Source organism: Zonotrichia albicollis, chromosome 2 (genome assembly GCF_047830755.1).
Source record: "Zonotrichia albicollis isolate bZonAlb1 chromosome 2, bZonAlb1.hap1, whole genome shotgun sequence".
Taxonomy (NCBI): Eukaryota; Metazoa; Chordata; class Aves; order Passeriformes; family Passerellidae; genus Zonotrichia; species Zonotrichia albicollis.
The window spans coordinates 13,712,455-13,733,109 of record NC_133820.1 but is presented as its reverse complement, the minus strand read 5'-3'; the positions used below and the strand labels follow the sequence as shown (position 1 = coordinate 13,733,109).

The 20,655-nt window shown below is 42.5% G+C and overlaps 1 protein-coding gene across 4 annotated transcripts in view; it reads left to right on the top strand.

Moving 5' to 3' along the window:
* Positions 1-20,655, top strand: part of HLCS (holocarboxylase synthetase) — a 146,770-nt gene that overhangs the window by 121,631 nt on the left and 4,484 nt on the right. For all 4 annotated transcript variants that reach the window (XM_074533894.1, XM_074533893.1, XM_074533895.1 and 1 more), the window contains 4 exons: positions 8,326-8,393; positions 10,287-10,447; positions 15,038-15,152; positions 18,713-18,926. In XM_074533894.1, coding sequence (XP_074389995.1) covers positions 8,326-8,393; positions 10,287-10,447; positions 15,038-15,152; positions 18,713-18,926 — 558 coding nt within the window. The remainder of the gene's footprint in view (positions 1-8,325; positions 8,394-10,286; positions 10,448-15,037; positions 15,153-18,712; positions 18,927-20,655) is intronic.

Genomic DNA, 20,655 nt, shown 5'->3' with positions numbered 1-20,655 from the left:
GGTGGCTTTTTCAAGAAAGGTTATGGATTGAAAAGATTACTTGCTAGAGGGGAAAAAATGAAATAAATTATTCAAAACAGGACAAGTTTTTGCTTTTCAAATTAAAAATTGAAAGGAACTCCTAAACTCTCCTCACATCTCCTTTGCTGTAACTCTGTGGTCTTGATGATATTCACAGAGAAACTGATCTACTGAATAAAGAAGTTCTTTAAGTTTGCAGTTTTGGAACATGACCAGTGTGTCTGAACCCAGGTTTCAAATTTTACTGGCATTTTGTTGGCAAACTTAATTTTTTGGAGTCCTTTCTTATTTGGGTATGTTTCCTGACACCTCTGCCTGCACGGTGCTGTGTTCTAAAATTCTCTTTTTCTTTCTCTTTTTCAAGAGGAGAAGCCCATAAACACAGACAAAGGACTAATTATGAAATAGCAGGTGTAAAAATAGACAAGAAAATTACCAGCTGAAAATGCGGTGAGCAGAGGGAAAAAAAAATGAGGATTTCATGGTAGAGTTCTGTGCAGCAGGCCTTGATTCTCAAAGCAGTTCCACCAGCAAAGCATGAAAAATTCTCAATTTATAATACCATCATTTCAACCAAGCATGAGCACGTGGGTGGTAAAAAAGAGGTGATTTAGGTGGTTTAGGCGATTTAGGCTTCCTTTCTCTCCCCTGGCATCTTTTGCTGTTGGTTCCCCTTTGCCAACAGCAATTTTCATTTCTGGAGAGCTGAAAAACATCTCAGGTGGCTTTTCCCCGCTCCCATCCCTGCTCCATCCTGCATTTTCCCCAGAAATTAATTATTACTGCCCTAAATAATTATTATTATTATTTACCCAAAGGCTCTGGGAGCTCCTTGTCCCCTCAGGAGAATATTCCTTGCTGGAAATGCCCCGTCTAGCTCAGGACAATTTTCTTTTTGTAGCATTTCTTGTGGGAACAAGGAACCAGCTGTGCTGGGATATTGTAATCCCTTAATGCTTTTCCTCACTGGGGCAGGACTTTGGCGTGGGCAAGGAGTTCAAGGAGAATTTGACATTAAATGGCCCTTTCTGTGCTAAATTTGCTGTGGGGGGGAACCCACTGGAAAAGTGAAAGGAGCGGTGAATTTTTGCATTTTTGCGTTAGAACAGAAGAGCGCATTCATGTCATTTACATTCTGCTAAATGTTTGGTGTTTTTTTTTTTTTTTTTTTTTTTTTTTTTCTTGCTGGATTTAGGCACAGCTTTAAGCGAGATTTCTGTCATTTAAATCAGCCCGAGCTGGATTAGCAGCTGAGGTGTTCTCCCTGTCAATCCTCTGGGTGGGTGGAAAATGCCTCGTGGAAAGGGGAGGATGGAGAAATGGAAATATTGAGGCTGGGAAGGGCTTCAGGATCCTGCCTGGGAGATGGGAGTCCAGGGACCACCACTGGGGCTAAATCGCTGATTTAACAGTTACAATGGCTAATTTTTGTTAAATTTTAACAGTTACAGTGGGTTATTTCTGTTAAATCACTGATTTAACAGCTACAATGGGTAATTTCTGTTAAATCACTGATTTAACAATTACAATGGGTAATTTTTGTTAAATTTTAACAGTTACAGTGGGTAATTTGTGTTAAATCACTGATTTAACAGTTGCAATGGCTAATTTCTGTTAAATTTTAACAGTTACAGTGGGTTATTTCTGTTAAATCACTGATTTAACAGTTGCAATGGCTAATTTCTGTTAAATTTTAACAGTTACAGTGGGTTATTTCTGTTAAATCACTGATTTAGCAGTTGCAATGGCTAATTTTTGTTAAATTTTAACAGTTACAGTGGGTAATTTGTGTTAAATCACTGATTTAATGAGTACAATGGGTAATTTCTGTTAAATCACTGGTTTAACAATTACAATGGGTAATTTTTGTTAAATTTTAACAGTTACAGTGGGTAATTTGTGTTAAATCACTGATTTAAGTTACAATGGGTAATTTCTGTTAAATTTTAACAGTTACAGTGGGTAATTTGTGTTAAATCACTGATTTAAGTTACAATGGGTAATTTCTGTTAAATCACTGATTTAACCTTTACAATGGCTAATTTCTGATAAATCTTAACAATTACAATGGGTAATTTCTGTTAAATCACTGATTTAACAGCTACAATGGCTAATTTCTCTTAAATCACTGATTTAAATTACAATGGCTAATTTCTGTTAAATTTTAACAGTTACAATGGCTAATTTCTGTTATATCACTGATTTAACAGTTACAATGGGTAATTTCTGTTAAATCACTATTTAAGTTACAATGGGTAATTTCTGTTAAATCACTGATTTAACAGTTACAATGGCCGATTTCTGTTAAATTTCAGCAGTTACAATGGCTAATTTCTGTAAATCACTGATTAACAATTACAATGTCCAATTTCTGACTGATTCCAGCCAAACCTGAATGTCTGCTGGAAACACCAGGGATGCCAAGTTCCCGTGCGTTTTCTGGAGTCCAGAATCCCTGAAGGTCTCTGGTCCAAACTCTTTCTTTTCAGCAGAGTGAACAATTCTGACCAGCTCGATCAAGGCTTTTCCCAGTGAGGTCTGGAAAAACTCCACATCCCATTCCAGAGTTTAGTTATCCCCTCAGCTCGGTGTTGCTGGCTGGATGTTTGTGCCATTTCCTCCTCAATTCCCTCCTTTCCTTCACCTCTTATTAAACTTCTGATGGCATTAAATGGGACAAGTCTTGGAGAAGCCCCTGAGGGTTTGCAGTTAAGAGCCCAAATTTTCCTTCCTTTTATTTATTTCTCTTCTTTTTTTTTAATTTATTTTTATTTTTTATCACATTCCAGTGCAAGTTCTTGTTGCCTTTTTTTTTTTTTTTTTCCAATTTCTGATATAATTGAGCTTTCCATTCTCTGGACCATATTTCTGCATTTCTCCTTTGTAGCATTGCTCCTTGCTTCCATCTTTTTTGGAACATTAAACTTCTGATGGCATTAAATGGGACAAGTCTTGGAGAAGCCCCTGAGGGTTTGCAGTTGAGAGCTCACATTTTCCTTCCTTTTATTTATTTTTTTTTTATTTTTTTTTTTTAATCACATTCCAGTAGAAGTTCTTGCTGCCATTTTTTTCCCCAGTCTCTAATATAATTGAGCTTTCCATTCTCTGGACCATATTTCTGCATTTCTCCTTGGTAGCATTGCTCCTTGCTTCCATCTTTTTTTGGACATTTTTTACCCTCTTGGATTCTGTTTTTTAGCCAAAGCAGCCTCTGTTCACTTCCTTCTTTTCCTCACGATTGTCACAGGGTTATTTTGAGGGAATTTGTAAGGATCAGATCTTTTGAGCTCCTTTGTCCCTCAGAGATGTCACCCATAAAATTCCACCTACCAGGTGCCTGAATAAACTGAATCCAGGATTTGTTCACCCTCAAAACTTTCCCACATTTCCTGATTTCGTGGCTTTTGGCAGATTCCCAGTGTGGTGTCACTCACAGAAACTGCTGCTTTGGGGTCAATAATAACATTTATTTTATATTTGATAGAGTTATAGAATGGTTTGGGTTGGAAGGGACATCAAAAATTATCTAATTTCATCCATGGCATGATGCAGGGACATTTTCCACTGTCCAATTGCTCCAACCTGGCCTTGAGCACTTCAGGGATCCAGGGGCAGCCCCAGCTGCTCTGGGAATTCTTTCCAGGCCCTCCCCACCTTCCCAGAAAAATTTTATTTCCCAATATCTAATCCAAACCTACTCTCATTCATGGTGCCTTCTCCTCTAAGTGTGGCCCACCAACCTAAATAATAATTCTGGAATTCATTGATTTGACTAAAATTGAAAGGGTTTGGGTTTTTTTGTGGTTTTGTTGTGGGTTTTTTTTGGTTTTGTTTCTGGGTTTTTTGGGTTTTTTTGTTTGTTTGTGTTGCTTTTGCAATCCTCCATAAACAACCTCTTTGAGAGTGAGATTTCCAGGCAAGGAGCTGGAAGGGAAGGGCCAAAGCTCCTGTGCCCAGGTATTGGAACATCTGGAATGCTCTGCTGGCTGTGGAAATGCCTCTGCAATGCTGTAACACAGCGGGATGCTTTAATGGGAGTTTCAACCCTAAACCCACGACATCAATGAAATTTATGGCCGTTAACATTAGGCAAACGTGGTTTTGGGGGTTTCAGTTCCCACTTTATGTTCATGGAGGATGAAAAGTCGTGGTGTTGGCAGGAGAGCCCTCCTTACACTTGGAATTTCTGTAAAATAATTAAATATTGTTTATTACTCTTGTCAGCACTCATAATATGCGCTGCAGGGTGGGGAGGAGGGTATTTGTATAAAAACTCCGCTAGAACCTCTCACTGTTTCAGCTGAATGCCAAAAGTGCCTTGCTCACATTTTGGAAAATACCACAAAAATGCTCAAAAAAAAGAAAAGTTTACATAAAATTCCAGTATCATCTTCTATGATCATAGAGATGTCATCTGATATTCTTCCTGATGGTTAAATTTATTTTCATGTTGCCATAATCTTATATCTCATTCTGGTTTTTGGAATTAATACTCATCATGATGGTTAGAGAGCACAAAAAAAAATATAAAAAAAGATAATTTCTTGAAGGAAAATATTTCATGGATGGGGAAAATGTGGTGAGCACTGTGATGAAGCCACTCTGCAGAAAAATGAAATTGTTAAGTCTGCAACTGATTAAGTTGAAAGAGAAGAAGGGAAGTCAATATGTAAAAAAGTGCACGTACAGTTAATCTTTCTGGTAAGGAAAATCCAAGTTGTTTCTCCCAGAGAAGAAAAAAACCCCCACCAAACCAACAAGGACACACCATGCTCAGAGCTCTGAAGCGGAGGGAGGCTGTGTGGAGAATTTTATTATCATTGCCTTCATGTTAATTCCAGCACAATCTCAGGAAGTAGCAAAAAAAATCAATCTGTGTGTCTCTGGGTGCATCAGTGTGGGAATTAACAACTTCCCCATGCTGTGTCCTTTAAAGAATTTCTTTGTGACCCTTGGAAGTCCAGCCTCAGCCTGTCCATGTAATAAGGTGTTACCTGCTGCCAAGTCTGCATCATCCGTTCTCCTAATTGTATCTCTTTGCTGCAGAAGCCTGTGTTTTGCATTCCTAATTAGCTTTTTTTCCTGCTCTGTTTATTTTCCTCCCTCCCCTCATAGCCAGCACATGATTTTTATTTTGATTTTTTTTCATTATTTAAAACCAGATACATGAATGGAGGAGCAGCAGAAATCCGTGTGTTTCAACAAAGCCTGTAATTTCCTCCTGACTGTGTGTCCAAGTTTAAATTGGATTTTTATGTTGCAAAAGCATGGGCTTGGTGTTGTAATCAGGCTGCTCCCAGAGGACAGGGATGAAACCTCCTGGGCTTTTGGGGGATTTTCCCCCTGAGGGGCTGGAGTGTGTCCAGGGAAGGGAAGGATCTGGAAAACAAATCCTGAGGGAGCTGGGGGGGCTGAGCCTGGAGAAAAGGGGATCAGGGGGAGCTCAGTGCAGGAGGGGCAGTGAGGGAGGGCTGGGGAAAGTGAAAAAATGAGAGGAAATGGCCTCAGATGGCACCAGGGCAGGCTCAGGTTGGAGACTGGCACAGAAAATTTCCCTGGCAGAGTGGTCAGGCCTTGGGCTGAGCTGCCCAGGGAAGTTTGGAGTCACTGAATTGTCCCAGAGCAGTCTGGATGTGGCCTTGGCGACAGGGATTGGGGTGGTGCTGGTGGGGCTGGGGTGGCACTGGGTGACCCTGAAGGGTTTTCCCAGCCTTGATTTTGGGATTCTGGGAAGATCCAGCACTTTGTAAACTCCACCTTCAGGGCAGGACCTCATTGCTCTGCACAGCTCCTGACAGGAGGGGCAGGGAAAGGAGGAGAGGAAATGGCCTCAGATGGCACCAGGGCAGGCTCAGGTTTTTTAAAACATTTCCTGTGAAACTGAACAAAAAATCATCACCCAAATTCCTTTGGTGGATCTTTTCCTGGCTGTCCTCTGGATCTCTGTGAGATGGGAGCATTTGAGAGTCTCTGTTCAGGTTTCTGTGGAGCTTTGGGACATTTTTGTCCCTCACAGAGTGGTCAGGCCTTGGGCTGAGCTGCCCAGGGAGGTTTGGAGTCACTGCATTGTCCCAGAGCAGTCTGGATGTGGCCTTGGGGACAGGGATTGGGGTGATGGCACTGGGTGATCCTGGAGGGCTCTTCCAATCATGATGATTTTGGGATTTAGTGTCGAGGAAAAATTTACTGCTAAAGGTGGTAGATTGGTGGGCCTTGTCTCAGCAAGTGATCCACAGTGTCCAAAGGAGGCAATTCCCAAGGTGTGTTCCATGGAAAGTGACTGGCAAAGAGATTTTCTGGCTGTTGGCCTTTGATGGCATCTCCATGACTCAGGAATAATGTGGGAAAACATTGTGGGGCCTGGTCCAGCTCCTGCTGCTTTGTGTGTCCCTTCCAACCCAAACCATTCCAGGATTCTGTGATTTTTAATTTGCGAAGGCATTTGTGATCCAGACTTTGCTTGGGCATTCCAATAACCTCATCACCATGAAAGCAGAATCTCAGAATTCCAGAATCCCTGGGTTGGGAGAGACCTCCAAGGCCATCGAGTCCAACCCAGCCCAACTGAACCCTGGCCCCCAGTGCCACATCCAGGCTCTGTTAAACACACCCAGGGATGGGGACTCCACCTCCTCCCTGGGCAGCCATTCCAGAACTTGATTACTTTTTCCATAAAAACCATTTTTCTAACCTAAATTGAGTCAGGCATTTAAAAATCTCTGAAATCTCTGGGTTTCTTGCATTCTGGTGCTGCCACAGCCCCAGGAGTTGCTGATGTCTCGTTGTTATCAGTGTGGAGCAGGAGCAATGGATGGTTCCTCATCTCAGCACCAAGAATTGTGTCTCTGTGGGACCTCCTCAATTGCAGAGCTTGAACCAGCTCCCAAACCCCTCTGAAACTCAGGGGAAATTGTTGGTTTTCTCAGCTTTTACAGAGACAAGCCAACTGAGAGATGTTTAAAAAGATTTTATTTTATTATGAGTCTCGAATAGTGACATACAAGAGATGTAAAGCTCAGTGCCATTCTATCAGAAGCCAACCTGTTTCTTAATTACAATCCTTTATAAATGTTTTTAATTAAACGTATAACTATTATTTATTTAAACTTACTAACTTTTACCACACAATACTACTGTTACTTCTAACACCAATTACCTGTATTTTGTCCTTACATAGCCTTACTACAATGCATCTTTCGCGGTTCTAATTCTCTAAAGTACCTAATCATTTTACAAAACCATATTTTAAAACTTATTTACACCTTCTCTCAGTATTACAAATACACAAAAATACATAAACTTTCTATCAAATTTTAGAAATTTTTTACAAATCCATTTCTCACAGGAAATCATTGTGAATGGTGCTTTTTGCTCTGCTTTGGGCTGCCCTTACCCCTGAGACAAGATTGCTTTTGTAGGAATGAACAACATGGTGTTTGTGCCTGTGGGAGAAGCAGATTTGTGGGCTAGACATCCCTTTTTGGGCTTAGCTCACGGGCAACATCTTGAATATGTTTTATCTCTGAAAGAACCCTGAAAATGTGAAATGGAGGAGGATCGTGGTGCAGTTCAGATCTGTTTAAAAGTGGCTTGAACAAAGTTCTCACAGTAGGGTTTTTTCTTCTTTTCTTTTTTTTTTTAATTTTTTTTTTATTTTAAGTGTAGCATTGACTCATTTGGTGGTGTTAAAGTGCACTTTCTACTTATCCCCAGAGGAAAGTTAGTATTCTTTTAAGTGAAACTATTTTAAAAGCAGAACACAAGCCTAAAATAAGCCAGTGTTCTCTAGAGCTCTCAGAAGGTGTAGATTTATTTACTGTAGTTAAATCATAATTAGTTCTCAGGGGATAGTGTATCTTTTAAACGGCTTTATTGCCACCATATTGGTTTTCTAAATAATCAGAAACTGCTGCTCTTATATTTTGTAGTAAGAACAAAAATTCGCTGTAAGTAGAAACAAATGTTTGGAATTGCTGGTTGTCACTTGCTGAGGATAGGGACACCCAAAAAATGAGCACTTGAGGAAGAAGTGAAGAAATACAAAACCTGGGTTATCAGAACTGAAATGAAGTATAGCTCTGACTTATTTCAGATAAAATAATATTTTACATTATCGTTTTTTCAGCCAATCATTTTTTTAATATTCTAATGGGTTTGGATCAGGATTAAATGTTAACTGAAATAATGGTGGTGCAACGTTAACATAAAATATTACCTGATATTTAAGCCTTGATTTTCATGAATGTAGCTTACTGTTTTAGCTGATAAGCATGTGGGGTTTTTGGTTTTTTCCCTAATTGGCAGGTTAATGTTCGACTTGCCTGAGGAGATGGGTTTAATAGCAGTGGCTGTTCGACAAACACAAGGGAAAGGTGAGTAAATCTCCTTGTTTTTCTCATAAATGTGTATTAAATACACAAAATAGAGCATTTTGAGCTACATTATTGATAATATAATCCATAGAATAAGCCTGTCCTCTTCTCATCCTGCTCAAACTGTGGATTCAAACTGAAAACCCAAAAGTTAACAAGAGACCAAAGTAAACATTTTCAGGATGTTTGGTGGCTTTTGCAGAAATGATTTAACGGTCTCCTGGCTCCTGCCAAAAAAAGGTTTTGCCAGTCACAAAAAAGCTGCCATCGCCACACTCGGTGTAACACAAATCAGAGCTCCAGATGGAAACTGAAACCGGGTGAGCTGGAGCAGGGCTGGGGCTCGAGATTGAGTCTGAAGGACCTGCCCGAGCAGATAAATGTGAGCAAGTCGTGTTTCCTGCCCAGAAAAATGCTGGCGCTTCCCTGAAAGCCGCATTTATTCTGCTGCAAGAGCAGAGTGTGTGGCCCAGGGAGCTTTTCCGAGCACAAATCCACGAGGAGATGATTCCCTGCTTTCAGCGCAGGGTGGTTCAGGGTTTGGGCGCATTTCTGGGTGCACACAGAGCATTTTTAGAAATGCTTTTGCACCTGAACAAAGCAAGATCTTTAAAATGTGTCTGTTAGCAGAGAGCAGGAAAATCCTGGGTGCAGGGGATTTGGGACATGCTGGGAAATTGAGCAGCAGCTTGTCCTTCAGAAGCTCAGAACTGAATTATATAATGGCCTGAGTTGGGAGGGACATTAAAGAATAACAGAATTAAAGAATGGCCTGGGTTGGGAGGGAACTTAAAGAATTATAGAATTATAGAATGGCCTGAGTTTGGAGGCACCTTAAAGAATTACAGAATGGCCTGAGTTGGAAAGGACCTTAAAGAATTATAGAATTATAAAATGGCCTGAGTTGGGATGGACATTAAAGAATTACAGAATTCTAGAATGGCCTGAGTTGGAGGGACCTTAAAGAATTGCAGAATTCTACAATGGCCTGAGTTGGGATGGACATTAAAGAATTACAGAATTACAGAATGGCTTGAGTTGGAGGGACATTAAAGAATTATAGAATTATAGAATGGCCTGAATTGGAGGGACCTTAAAGAATTACAGAATTATAGAATGGCCTGGGTTGGGAGGGACCTTAAAGAATTATAGAATTACAGAATGGCCTGAGCTGGGAGGGACCTTAAAGAATTACAGAATGGCCTGAGTTGGGAGGGACATTAAAGAATTACAGAATTATAGAATGGCCTGAGTTGGAGGGACCTTAAAGAATTACAGAATTACAGAATGGCCTGAGCTGGGAGGGACCTTAAAGAATTACAGAATGGCCTGAGATGGGACAGACCTTAAAGAATTACAGAATTATAGAATGGCCTGAGTTGGGAGGGACCTTAAAGAATTACAGAATTCTACAATGGCCTGGGTTGGGAGGGACCTTAAAGAATTATAGAATTATAGAATGGCCTGAATTGGGAGGGACATTAAAGAATTACAGAATTATAGAATGGCCTGAGTTGGGAGGGACCCTAAAGATGATTTTGTTCCACCCCCTGCCACAGCTTCCACCAAACCAGGTTCTCAGAGCCCCATCCAACCTGGCCTTGAACACTTACAGGGATGGGAATATTTTTAAAAATTCCAATTTTTTTTTTGAAGGAAAAGCTTTGCAGTTTAACCCTTTTTCTTTCAAAATTGGTTTGGAAACCAGTTGGTTTGGAAAATTGGTTTGGTTGCATTAAAGGAACTTCTGGTACATTCTCGGATGGATACCTTTGAATCTTTCTCCTTAGTTGTTATCTACAAAGTGATCTTTTTTATAAATTCACAAAATGATCTTTTTTATAAATGTTCTTTTCTTGAGTTGAAGTTCTCCTTTTTCCTGTCCCTGCCCAGGCCGTGGTGGGAACGTTTGGCTCAGCCCCATGGGCTGTGCCCTGTCCACTCTGCACCTCTCCATCCCTCTGCATTCCAACCTGGGCCAGAGAATTCCATTTATCCAGCACCTGGTGTCCCTGGCAGTGGTGGAGGCAGTCAGATCCATCCCAGGGTATGAGGTATGTCCTAACTCATCTCACAATCCCTGCTTCCATCTCCACTAAATTCAGATTTTAGCTGTGGCTTTTCTGCGGGTAATGGCTGAATGCATAATTCAGTTCTTAAAAAGAAGCTAAACTTAACATTCCTAATGTTTGGTTATTGATATGTTTGGAGAAATCCAATATCCAGAGGGTGAATGTTCTTTTACAGAGCTGATCAAATGCACTGCACTCATTTCACTCTAAATCTTATGAAACTTAAGCCTCAATCCTCAGCAGTAAAGAAAAGTCAATTTTGTTTGCCCAACAATGGAGCTGATTTGTTTTGATTTTGAAGGAGAATAAGGAGGAGGGAAAAATGAATAAAACTGACAAATCCTTTTCTGCTTTTTTGTTGGGGCTGTTTCAGTGGTCACTTTATCCCTTTTAAAGGATTTTTCCAAGCCTTGTTTAAGGTTGAAAACTGATTTCTAAAGCAAGAACTGAGGAGAATTGCTCTCGAGAGGGAATCAAGTGTCCTGTCATCAGTATTAAAATGAAGAACCAGTCTTCTTTATCACCTCATATATCTCCTTTTTAATGTTACCATTTCCTAATATTTGCTAACTATAAAACTTTGGTATTTTACAGAAGTAGTTAACTAAAGCATATGTTTCCTATATTACAGAAAATCAATGACTTATACACATTTACACATGAACTTTATTATCGTGGCACCCAGTAGCTTTGCTGGAGTTTAGGGTCTGTCAGCCTTTCTATTAAACCCTTCTAAATTCAGTGCTTCATAACCTGACTGCAAAAAACAAAATGCTTCAGGGCAAAAATTTGCAATATAAAACATTTGGCTGGAGTGGATAATTTGACCACTTAAAAACGAAGGGACAAGAGTTAGTTTTATAAAACATGGGGATGGCTGGGGAGGGAGCTGAATTATGAATGGAGGTGGTTTTGCTGCTGTGTGCCTGCCCTGATGTACTGTGGCAGTTTTAAATTTTATTCCATTCAAGAGGAAAAAGGTGACTGAAGTTCTAAATATTGATGTGAAAAATGTGGATTAATAATGTGTGTGCTCTATTGAACATTTGGAGAGTAAAGAGTGACCAGGGCAGATCTGCTGAACCTGAGGGGACATCAGCCCTTGGCAGGGGGGCAAAACAGAGTTAAAGGTTTAGAATCAATCATGTTACACCAAGAATATTTTAAAAATTATCAAAAACTCAGTGCTTGAATTTCCCCTTTAGACTCAAGTCCTGCAGGGCCTTTCCTCATGTCCATGTCATAACACTGTTCATGCAGCAGCCATGAACAATGGGATGATCTGCAGAGTGATGGAATCATGGAATGGGTTGGGTTGGAAGGGAGCTGAAAGATCACCCAGTGCCAGCCCTGCCATGGCAGGGACACCTCCCACTGTGCCAGTGCCCAACCTGGCCTTGGGCACTGCCAGGGATGCAGGGGTGGAATTCCATCCCAGCCCTGCCCACCCTCACAGGGAAGGATTTTTTTTCCCACCACCTCATCCAAACCTGCAATTTCTCAGTGTGCAGCCATTCCCTGGGTGCTGTCCCTGCATCCCCTGGCAATTGTCTCTCTCCAGCTTTCCTGGGGCTCCTCCAGGCCCTGCAAGGCCGCCCTGAGCTCAGCCCAAAGCTTCTCCTGTGCAGGTGAGCAATGCCAGCTGTGCCAGCCTTTCCTGCCAGCAGAGCTGCTCCATCCTCTGCCCATCCTGGTTCCAAGAAGTCCATGGCTCAGTTTATCACCATTCATGGTTTTTAGGATGGCCACAATTACTGACCCTGCTGAACCAGCAGTAACCAACGCCTTTGCTGTGGGTCCTCCCAGAGCAGATCTGAGGGCTCGGTTGGAAGTTTCCTTGTCAGATGTTAATGCTGAGGATGCAAATGGGCTTTAAATCAAGAGGATGCTTTGCTCTCCCATTCTGAGAACAGCAGAATGTTTCTCTAGTGAGCGAAGACAAGAATTGCTCCATTTCCAGCGTATTTTGTGACATTTTGTGTGGTGAACCCACTCCGTGGCAAAGTCATGTGTGGCATTCACATTTTCTGAAAAATCCCTTTAGCCAGAATTTTTCCCCTGGGAAGCTGAGAGGCCTCAGAGAAAAGGAAAACAATTCTCATCTCATTTGCTTCTCCTGTGTTTTGCTCCTTTGGAATGTGTTGGGAGATTGTTTACCACAGGTAATTGTTCCATTGGTTTCATGTGAATTGTTTTCACTCTTTGGCCAATCAGGGCCAAGCTGTGTCAGGGCTCTGGAGAGAGTCACCAGTTTTAATTATTATCTTTTTATCCTTCTTTAAGTATCCTTTCTGTATTCTTTAGTATAGTTAGTATAGCATTCTTTAATATAATACAGTATTATAAAATAATAAATTATCCTTCTGAGAACATGGAGTCAGATCCATCATTCCTCCCTTCATGGGGACACCCCACGAATACAACAGCCATGAGAACACCCAGCTGCCTCAGCTGTTCTTGCTGCTGTTGTCACTTCAGCCACAGAGCTACTGTCTGCTGTCCCACAGGTGTGTGTTCCCCCCTTTTATTATCACTGAGAGCACCATTCCACTGTGTCATTCCTCCCACGTCTCCAGAGTGCCCTAAAATCCTTCCCCCAGCGCAGGGAGCCAAGTTCTTTCCCATAACGAATAGGAGCTGGTGATACTTTCCCTCAGAATGCTTTGATAGCAAAATCAGGTAGTATTTCCTGTCAGTGGACGTGTCATGGACTCCTCCCTGGCCTTTAAATCTGTCAGAAAAGTAGACACGGACCCAGGTGCAGCTTTCACACATCCTGTAAAGGGATTTCACCCCCTACCACGGGAGGGAATGCGACTCCTGTAGGCCTGGAGCGCCTTCCCTAATTTGCCCCTGGGGATGCAGCAGCCATGGGCAGCGTTTCAAGCTGCAGGAAGCACATTTGCTTTCTTTTTGTGTTCAAGTAGCCAGTGCAAAGTTCAGCCCAGCCCTGTGGTTTGCACAAAAGCTGCTCTGTGGGGCTGGGATGTTGTCACTGCTCAGTTTGTGTTTCCAGCAGGGACAGCTTTGGGACATTTCTGAGCCGTTTGTGTGGTTGGGAGCTGGGATTTCTGCTGTCTGCTGAATTTCCTTTCTGAAATTCAGGATGTCGCTGTCTCTTTGGCTGCTGCTGATGCCTTATGAAGGCTGACCCAGAGCAGAGCTGGACAGAGCTCCAGAATAAAGCAGGGATTTATTCATAGCATCTCCTCCATGGATGCACCTTGGGCAGCACCAGAGCCCAGCCAGGGCTGCACCCAAGATGAACCAAAATGGCCCCAAAATGCACGGCCGGGCACGGGCTCTGTCCCTGGGATCAGTTCTGCTCCATTTGCACCTTGCAGTTCATTGTCCCATTCCAGCTTCAGCCCAGGCAGTCCCACCCTGCTTGTTTTTCTCTCTCCAGCCCACGGGGTTTGTGCTCCTGGGCTGAGATTTGGCTCATTTGTCCTTGGTGCCCAGCTGGAGCAGGAATTGTTTTGTCTCCCTGCTCTGTGCACAGAGCTCACCATCCCTGAATGTGAGCCCAGACCCACACACTAAAGCAGCACAGAATGGGAAAAATAGAAAAGCTCAAACCTGAGGCATCAGTTCCTGCAAGGTTCCTCAGGCAGGGTTCCATTTTCTGTAGCATTTGTGGAGAACTTCAGTGGGTTCTCATTAAGAGAAGCAGTCGACAGCAGCACTTTGGGTTTTGCAAAGAGGTAGAGAAAATTCTCCTCTGCTCTGCTCAGGAGATTCCCCACCTGCAGAGCTGCCCCAGCACAGGGAGGAGCTGGAGCTGCTGCAGAGCCCAGAGGAGGCTCCAGGATGGGCAGAGGGATGGAGCAGCTCTGCTGGCAGGAAAGGCTGGCACAGCTGGCATTGCTCACCTGCACAGGAGAAGCTTTGGGCTGAGCTCAGGGCGGCCTTGCAGGGCCTGGAGGAGCCCCAGGAAAGCTGGAGAGAGACAATTGCCAGGGGATGCAGGGACAGCACCCAGGGAATGGCTGCACACTGAGAAATTACAGGTTTGGGTGGGATGGTGAGAAAAAATCCTTCCCTGTGAGGGTGGGCAGGGCTGGGATGGAATTCCACCCCTGCATCCCTGGCAGTGCCCAAGGCCAGGCTGGACACTGGCACAGTGGGAGGTGTCCCTGCCATGGCAGGGGTGGCACTGGGTGATCTTTCAGATCCCTTCCAACCCAACCCATTCCATGATTCCATCACTCTGCAGATCATCCCACTGTCCATGGCTGCTGCAGTTGGCATGACACGGACAAAGGTGTCCAAAGGGGAAATTCAAGCACTGAGTTTTTGATAATTTTTAAGATTTTCTTGGTGTACCATGATTGATTCTAAACCTTTAACTCTGTTTTGCCCCCCTGCCAAGGGCTGATGTCCCCTCAGGTTCAGCAGATCTGCCCTGGGCACCCTGGCACAGTGGGAGGGGTCCCTGCCATGGCAGGGGGGGCACTGGGTGGGCTTTGGGGTCCCTTCCACCCCAAAGAATCCCACTCTGGGATTCTCTGCAGATTATGGGGTGATGAATGAGCCATAAATGTCTCTAAATATCTGCTTTTGTTTCTTCAGGACATCGAGCTGCGAGTGAAGTGGCCAAACGATATTTACTACAGCGACCTGATGAAGATTGGTGGGGTTCTGGTAAACTCAACACTCATTGAAACAACATTTCATATTCTCATTGGTAAATGTCTATTTTGAAGCTTTTTTTTGCTGGTTTTTGTTTTTTTCTGGAGGATTTTGTTATCAGTGTCTGTATCAGTAAAAATGGCAACGATGAGAACAAATAATGACAGCAGGCATAAGGAAATAAAGCACAACATTCAACCCAGAGGAAGCATAAAAAGTAAATGTTTTCATTCTTCTTAATAACTCCATATGCTTGACAAGTAAAACATAAATGCAAGCATCTGGGTTGGTGTAGGAGAGTTCAAAGGAAGAGCATTTCATGGGAGAGGGGAATTGTCCTCCTTGATTTATGTGGAATATACTGAAAACTCCATCCTTTTTTCCCAATTTATGGATTTTTTGGAACATGACAAATAGTTAAATGAAGAACATGCCTTTAAAATCAAAAGAAGAGCTACATGCATGGAGCAATGTTTTTTCATTTTTTAATTATTAAGATGTTTTTGTCATCTTTAGTCTGATAATCATCCTGCTCTGTGATAAGGAAGTTTTCCCCTAAGCATCCCAGATCTACTGAGAAACTTTCCAGATTCTGGTTCCAAAAATGATTGTCTCTGCTAAGTCTAGAAAATTGAAAGAAATTCCCTAGCAAGTGTAACAAAGTAAAGAAAAAGATGATATTTGCTATTTGAATATAGCACAAGTAAATATCCTGCAAAGGTGGAGTGGTCATGGTGTTGTTTCTGTCAAAATTCTGTGATTTTAGAGGTGCAAGGTAGAAAAGAGTTGAAGAAATCATCTTTTTCTGTGAAACGTGCCAAGACAGGACATTTTCTGTTCCATTTTATCCCTTCATTTTGAAAATAATGGACTCGAACAGAATGGAAATTGCACAGAAACTTTAGAAATCTCTCTGTGCCCCTTCAGCCATTTACAACTTCCATGTTTTCCTACAGCCTGGTTAACACAAGGAAAGCAGGAATACATCCAAAAAGAGTTCATTATATCAAGTATCTCTTTAAGCACTTCACATGCTTGGGTTGGACCTTTCCACTCTAACCCAGAACATCAAAACATTCCAATTCAAGTGGAGATTTTCTGTATCCATTCTCTCTGATATTCCTCTGGAAGGTCTGAGGTAGAGATAAATGCCTGTTTTTATCAGTCTGTTTTCAGCTGGGAGATTTTCAAATTGAAACTTCCTTGCTCCATGTGAATCCAAGGATGTTTTCCATAATTCCAGTGCTGTGTTTTACTGGGAGTCCTAGAGGGCCCTCATGACATTGAAGCTTTGGGATTGGTAGGAGTGATGGGATTCAGTTCCCCAGCCAGAAAGATGTGTCAGATCCATCTCCCCTCTTCCAAAGGATCCTTTCCTGGGCAGAATCCCAGGATCCCTGAGGTTGGCAAAGCCCTGCCAGCCCATGCAGTGCCAGCTGTGCCCACCTTGTCCCCAGCCCAGAGCACTCAGTGCCACCTCCAGGCACTGAGCTCGCCCTTCCCATGGCATCCCTCAGGACCACCCAGAAATGAGGATAATGGTGTGTGACAGAGATCTTTTTATGAAAATCCTTTCTTAGGATTTTTGCTTCCTGAGAAGATTCAGGAACAAAATGTAAATATTGATTATCTGCTGCTGTGAAATGCAACCAGTGCATCTGTGATTGGCACATCTTGGATGTTTGTAATTAATGGCCAACCACGGCCCAGTTGGCTCGGACTCTCTGTCTGAGACACAAACCTTTGTTATTCATTCTTTCCTTTCTATTCTCAGCTTAGCCAGCCTTCTGAGATTAAACTTTTCCTTCTTTTTAGTATACATCTTTTTAGTAATACATATATAATAAAATAATGAATCAAGCCTTCTGAACGTGGAGTCAACATTTTCGTCTCTTCCCTCACCTGAAAACCCCAGTGAGCACGGTCACAATGATGGAAACCAAGGATCATCTCTGTGGCTTCACTGCTCCAAGGAGGAGCTCAGGAGAATCAAAGACAAACCTGAATTTCCACTGCTCAAGCCCTGCAGGTGACAACGCTTCACGCTGAGACTTTCAAACACAGTTTGGGGAAAAAAAAAAAAAAAAAAACCAAAAAAAACCCCAAAAACCTGGGGTTTTTTCCAATTTGGAGTTTAAAATGGAAGAACTTTACGGTGCAACTTGTGGAGGAGGAGTTCTGAGGAGAACGTTCGCCATTGATGTGAGGGCCAAGCGCCCGTGGAATGCAGGGGGCAGCCAGCGAGCAAACCCCGCTGTGCTCTGCTCAGGCACATCCAGCTCCTCGTGGAGCCACCCTGGAACATCCATCAGCAGCCACGTCAGCGCTGCCGAGGGCTCTCCTCTCTCATGGACACTGCACGGTGCCCCCCGAGCCCCCAGCCCCTCGTGGCTTTCCAATTTCCTGCTGCCTTCTCCCCTTGGCCCTGTTCCTTCCCAGGTGTTGGGGCTTCAGCTGTGTCCCACTTTTGGATTGCTGAGCAGGGATCCTGATGGACCCCAAGGCTCTGTGACCCCTCAGCGCTGTCTCTGTTCCCTCACATTGGATTGCAGACACCTGCGTTGGGATTTGCTGGCACAGCTCGTTGCATTTTCCAGTTCATTTTCCTTTATCTCTTTCCAGTAAACCCAAATTTCAGCTCATTTCCACAGCACTGGTGTGTTGGGATCACTGTGCCTTGTTTTGTGTTCATTCCCTGACTTGTTAAACTCCTTTTCACTGAAGGGATCCTTCTCAAAATTAACACAAATTATGAATTATGAACAGCAAACTTACAGATCAAGACATCTCCTTGCAAACAGAGCTGCATCATGCCCAAACCTGATTGACAGACAGGGAGTTTTATCCCAAATGTCTGAGGGAAGAAAATAAAAAAAAAAAAACAAATTATTAGGAGAAAAAAATAAACAGGTAATACAATATAGTTCTTTACATCCCTGGCAGGCTGTTTCAGCAGGCTGCAGAAAAGGCCCCAAGAGCCATATTTAAACAAGGGAGGCATTCTGCCAACTCAGAGTTTGGGAATTGCAGCTGGAGAAATCTCAGCGAGAGGCTGGAGGCTTCTAAAGGATATGCTGTGGTGAGATGGATTAGGCAAACTGGAGTCTCACAAAGTTAAAATCAAATCTCCTGGGCTTTCCTGAGCAAGCCAAGCGAGGCTTTATCAGCCGAGTGCAAGGTCTGGGGGTTGGAAAGGGCACTGAGCTCACTGCAGGAAGCAGAAAGGGCTCTGAGCTGAGTTTTGGGATCAAACTCCATCTTAGGTGGGATCAGTTGTTCTCTGAGTGGGCTGAGCGCCTTCCAGGGAGCGCGGGAATGGCTCACATGGAAGGTTCTGGAACCAGGGGGCAGCGTGTCCTCTCCCAGCCCTCACTGGTGGGGTTGGAAGGCTCTGCTGGATTTGCCTCTGTGACTCTGAGGAGGACAAAGAGCAAAATCTGAGCTGAGAATTGTATTTACAGGAGAAGGAAGTTCCAAAAGTGTGAGAGACTGAATGAGACCAGCTCTGGGAGCCATCCTGAGGGATGATTGCGGGGAGCAGGTGAATTAAATCTGGCTGTGGTGCTAACAGAGAGTTTGTCTCTTTGATTGTGTCCTCCTCTTTGTCTTCTGCAGGCTTTGGCTTTAATGTGAATAACAGCAACCCCACCATCTGCATCAATGACCTCATAGCAAAGTTTAACAGGGAAGAGGGGACGGAGCTGAGGGCTCTGAGTGCAGATTGCCTCATTGCGAGGACTGTGACTGTGCTGGAGAGGCTCATTGAGCTGTTCCAGGAGAAGGGGCCCAATGGAGTTCTGCCCCAGTACTACAAGTACTGGGTACACAGGTAAGAATTCTCAAACTTTCTTTTCATAAAATTGGTGGAAGGACTCGTGGGTATTTTGTCTTTTTCCACAAAATTCCCTTTAATATGAGTGAATAGTTTAAAATACACTCCCAAGCAGGATGCACATTTTTAAGGGAGAATTAAAGCAGCACATAATAAATCAGTGACAAGCCTGAGTTGAAGAATACTTCCAGGTATTTTAAATGTATCATCCCCAAACAAAGCCAATTTGGAATGATTTGGGTTGAGATGGATGAAGCTGCTGTGCTTCTAGGAGGAAAAAACAATGGATTGTTTGGATTAACTCCAACTCTGTCCATTCCACAAAGGGAAATTAAAGCAGGTAGAAAATGCTGCTGAAAGGCATTCTGTGCAGAAAACCAGTGAGGTGGGAAATGAAATAATCTGTTAGAGGGTGAAGCCTTTCCTGTGAGGGTGCTGAAGCCCTGAGGATCCCTGGAGTGCCCAAGGCCAGGATGGACATTGGGGCCTGGAGTGGCCTGGGACGGTGGAGAGAGTTTAGAATGATCTTTAAGGTCCTTTCCAACCCAAACCTTTCCATGATCCTTTTAATGATCCTGATTGACTCCTCTGAGGTGATTTTGATGCCTTGGAGTGGCTCCCTAGAGCAGAGGCTAGCCAAGATGAAGAGAATAAGAGCAGGTATTCATTAAAGGCCCCACAGATACACCCGGGGCCCTCAGAAGCCTCCAGAGGCCTCACCCAAGCTGGACAATGCTCACCAGAGTTTCACACAATTATCAGTTTGGTCATTTACATACCAGCGGTTAATTCTGCAATTACAGCTTCAGGTAATGAAGTCATTCACCCCCAGTTTGCTCCCCCCAATTCACTTTTGTTTGTGTTTTCAGGGCCTGAGGCTGTGGGGTGTCCTTGGGCCTCAGGCCTGGGGAGATTGTTTGGTCTGACCAAAATGTGGAGACAGTAACTGACACTTTATAAGGAGTTAGAGTTATGCACTCAGTGCAGGATTGGAAAAATAGAAAAGATAAAATCTTAAGGCATCAGTTTTAATTGCTCAGTGTCCATGAGTTGCTGCCTTGGTTTGGAAAGCTCCTGCTAAGGAAGGCAGGAGCCTCCCTTGAAATGGAAAAGGTAAACCCCCTCCCTCTGAATTATTATAATTTTGAAATTAAGGAGCTCTCAGGCAAAGATATGGGAATAGGAACAACAATTCTTTATTAGGGAAATAAAATAAAATAAAATAAAATAAAATATAAAATAAAATAAAAATGCAGTAATACAAAGCAGCACTGCCAGAGTGAGAGCAGTGCCTGTTCCCTGTGTGTCAGGGCGGTGTCCCAGCCCCATCCCATGGGGTCCCAGATGAGGGAAGAGATGAGGATCTGACTCCATGTTTCAGAAGGCCCATTTATTATTTTATGATATATATTATATTAAAAGAAAATGATATATATTATATAAAAATATATTATTTAATAATATATATTATTAAACTATATATTCATATATATAATTTTATATATTATTTTATATATTATTTATATATTATTTATATTATTACTTATATATTATATTATCATATAAAAATATATATAATAATATATATTAAATGATATATTAAAACTTTATATTAATTTTATTATATATTATATTATATTGAAAGAAAATTATATATTATATAAAATATATATTAAATTACATTATATCTATTACATTAAATGATATATATATAAATATGTAATTT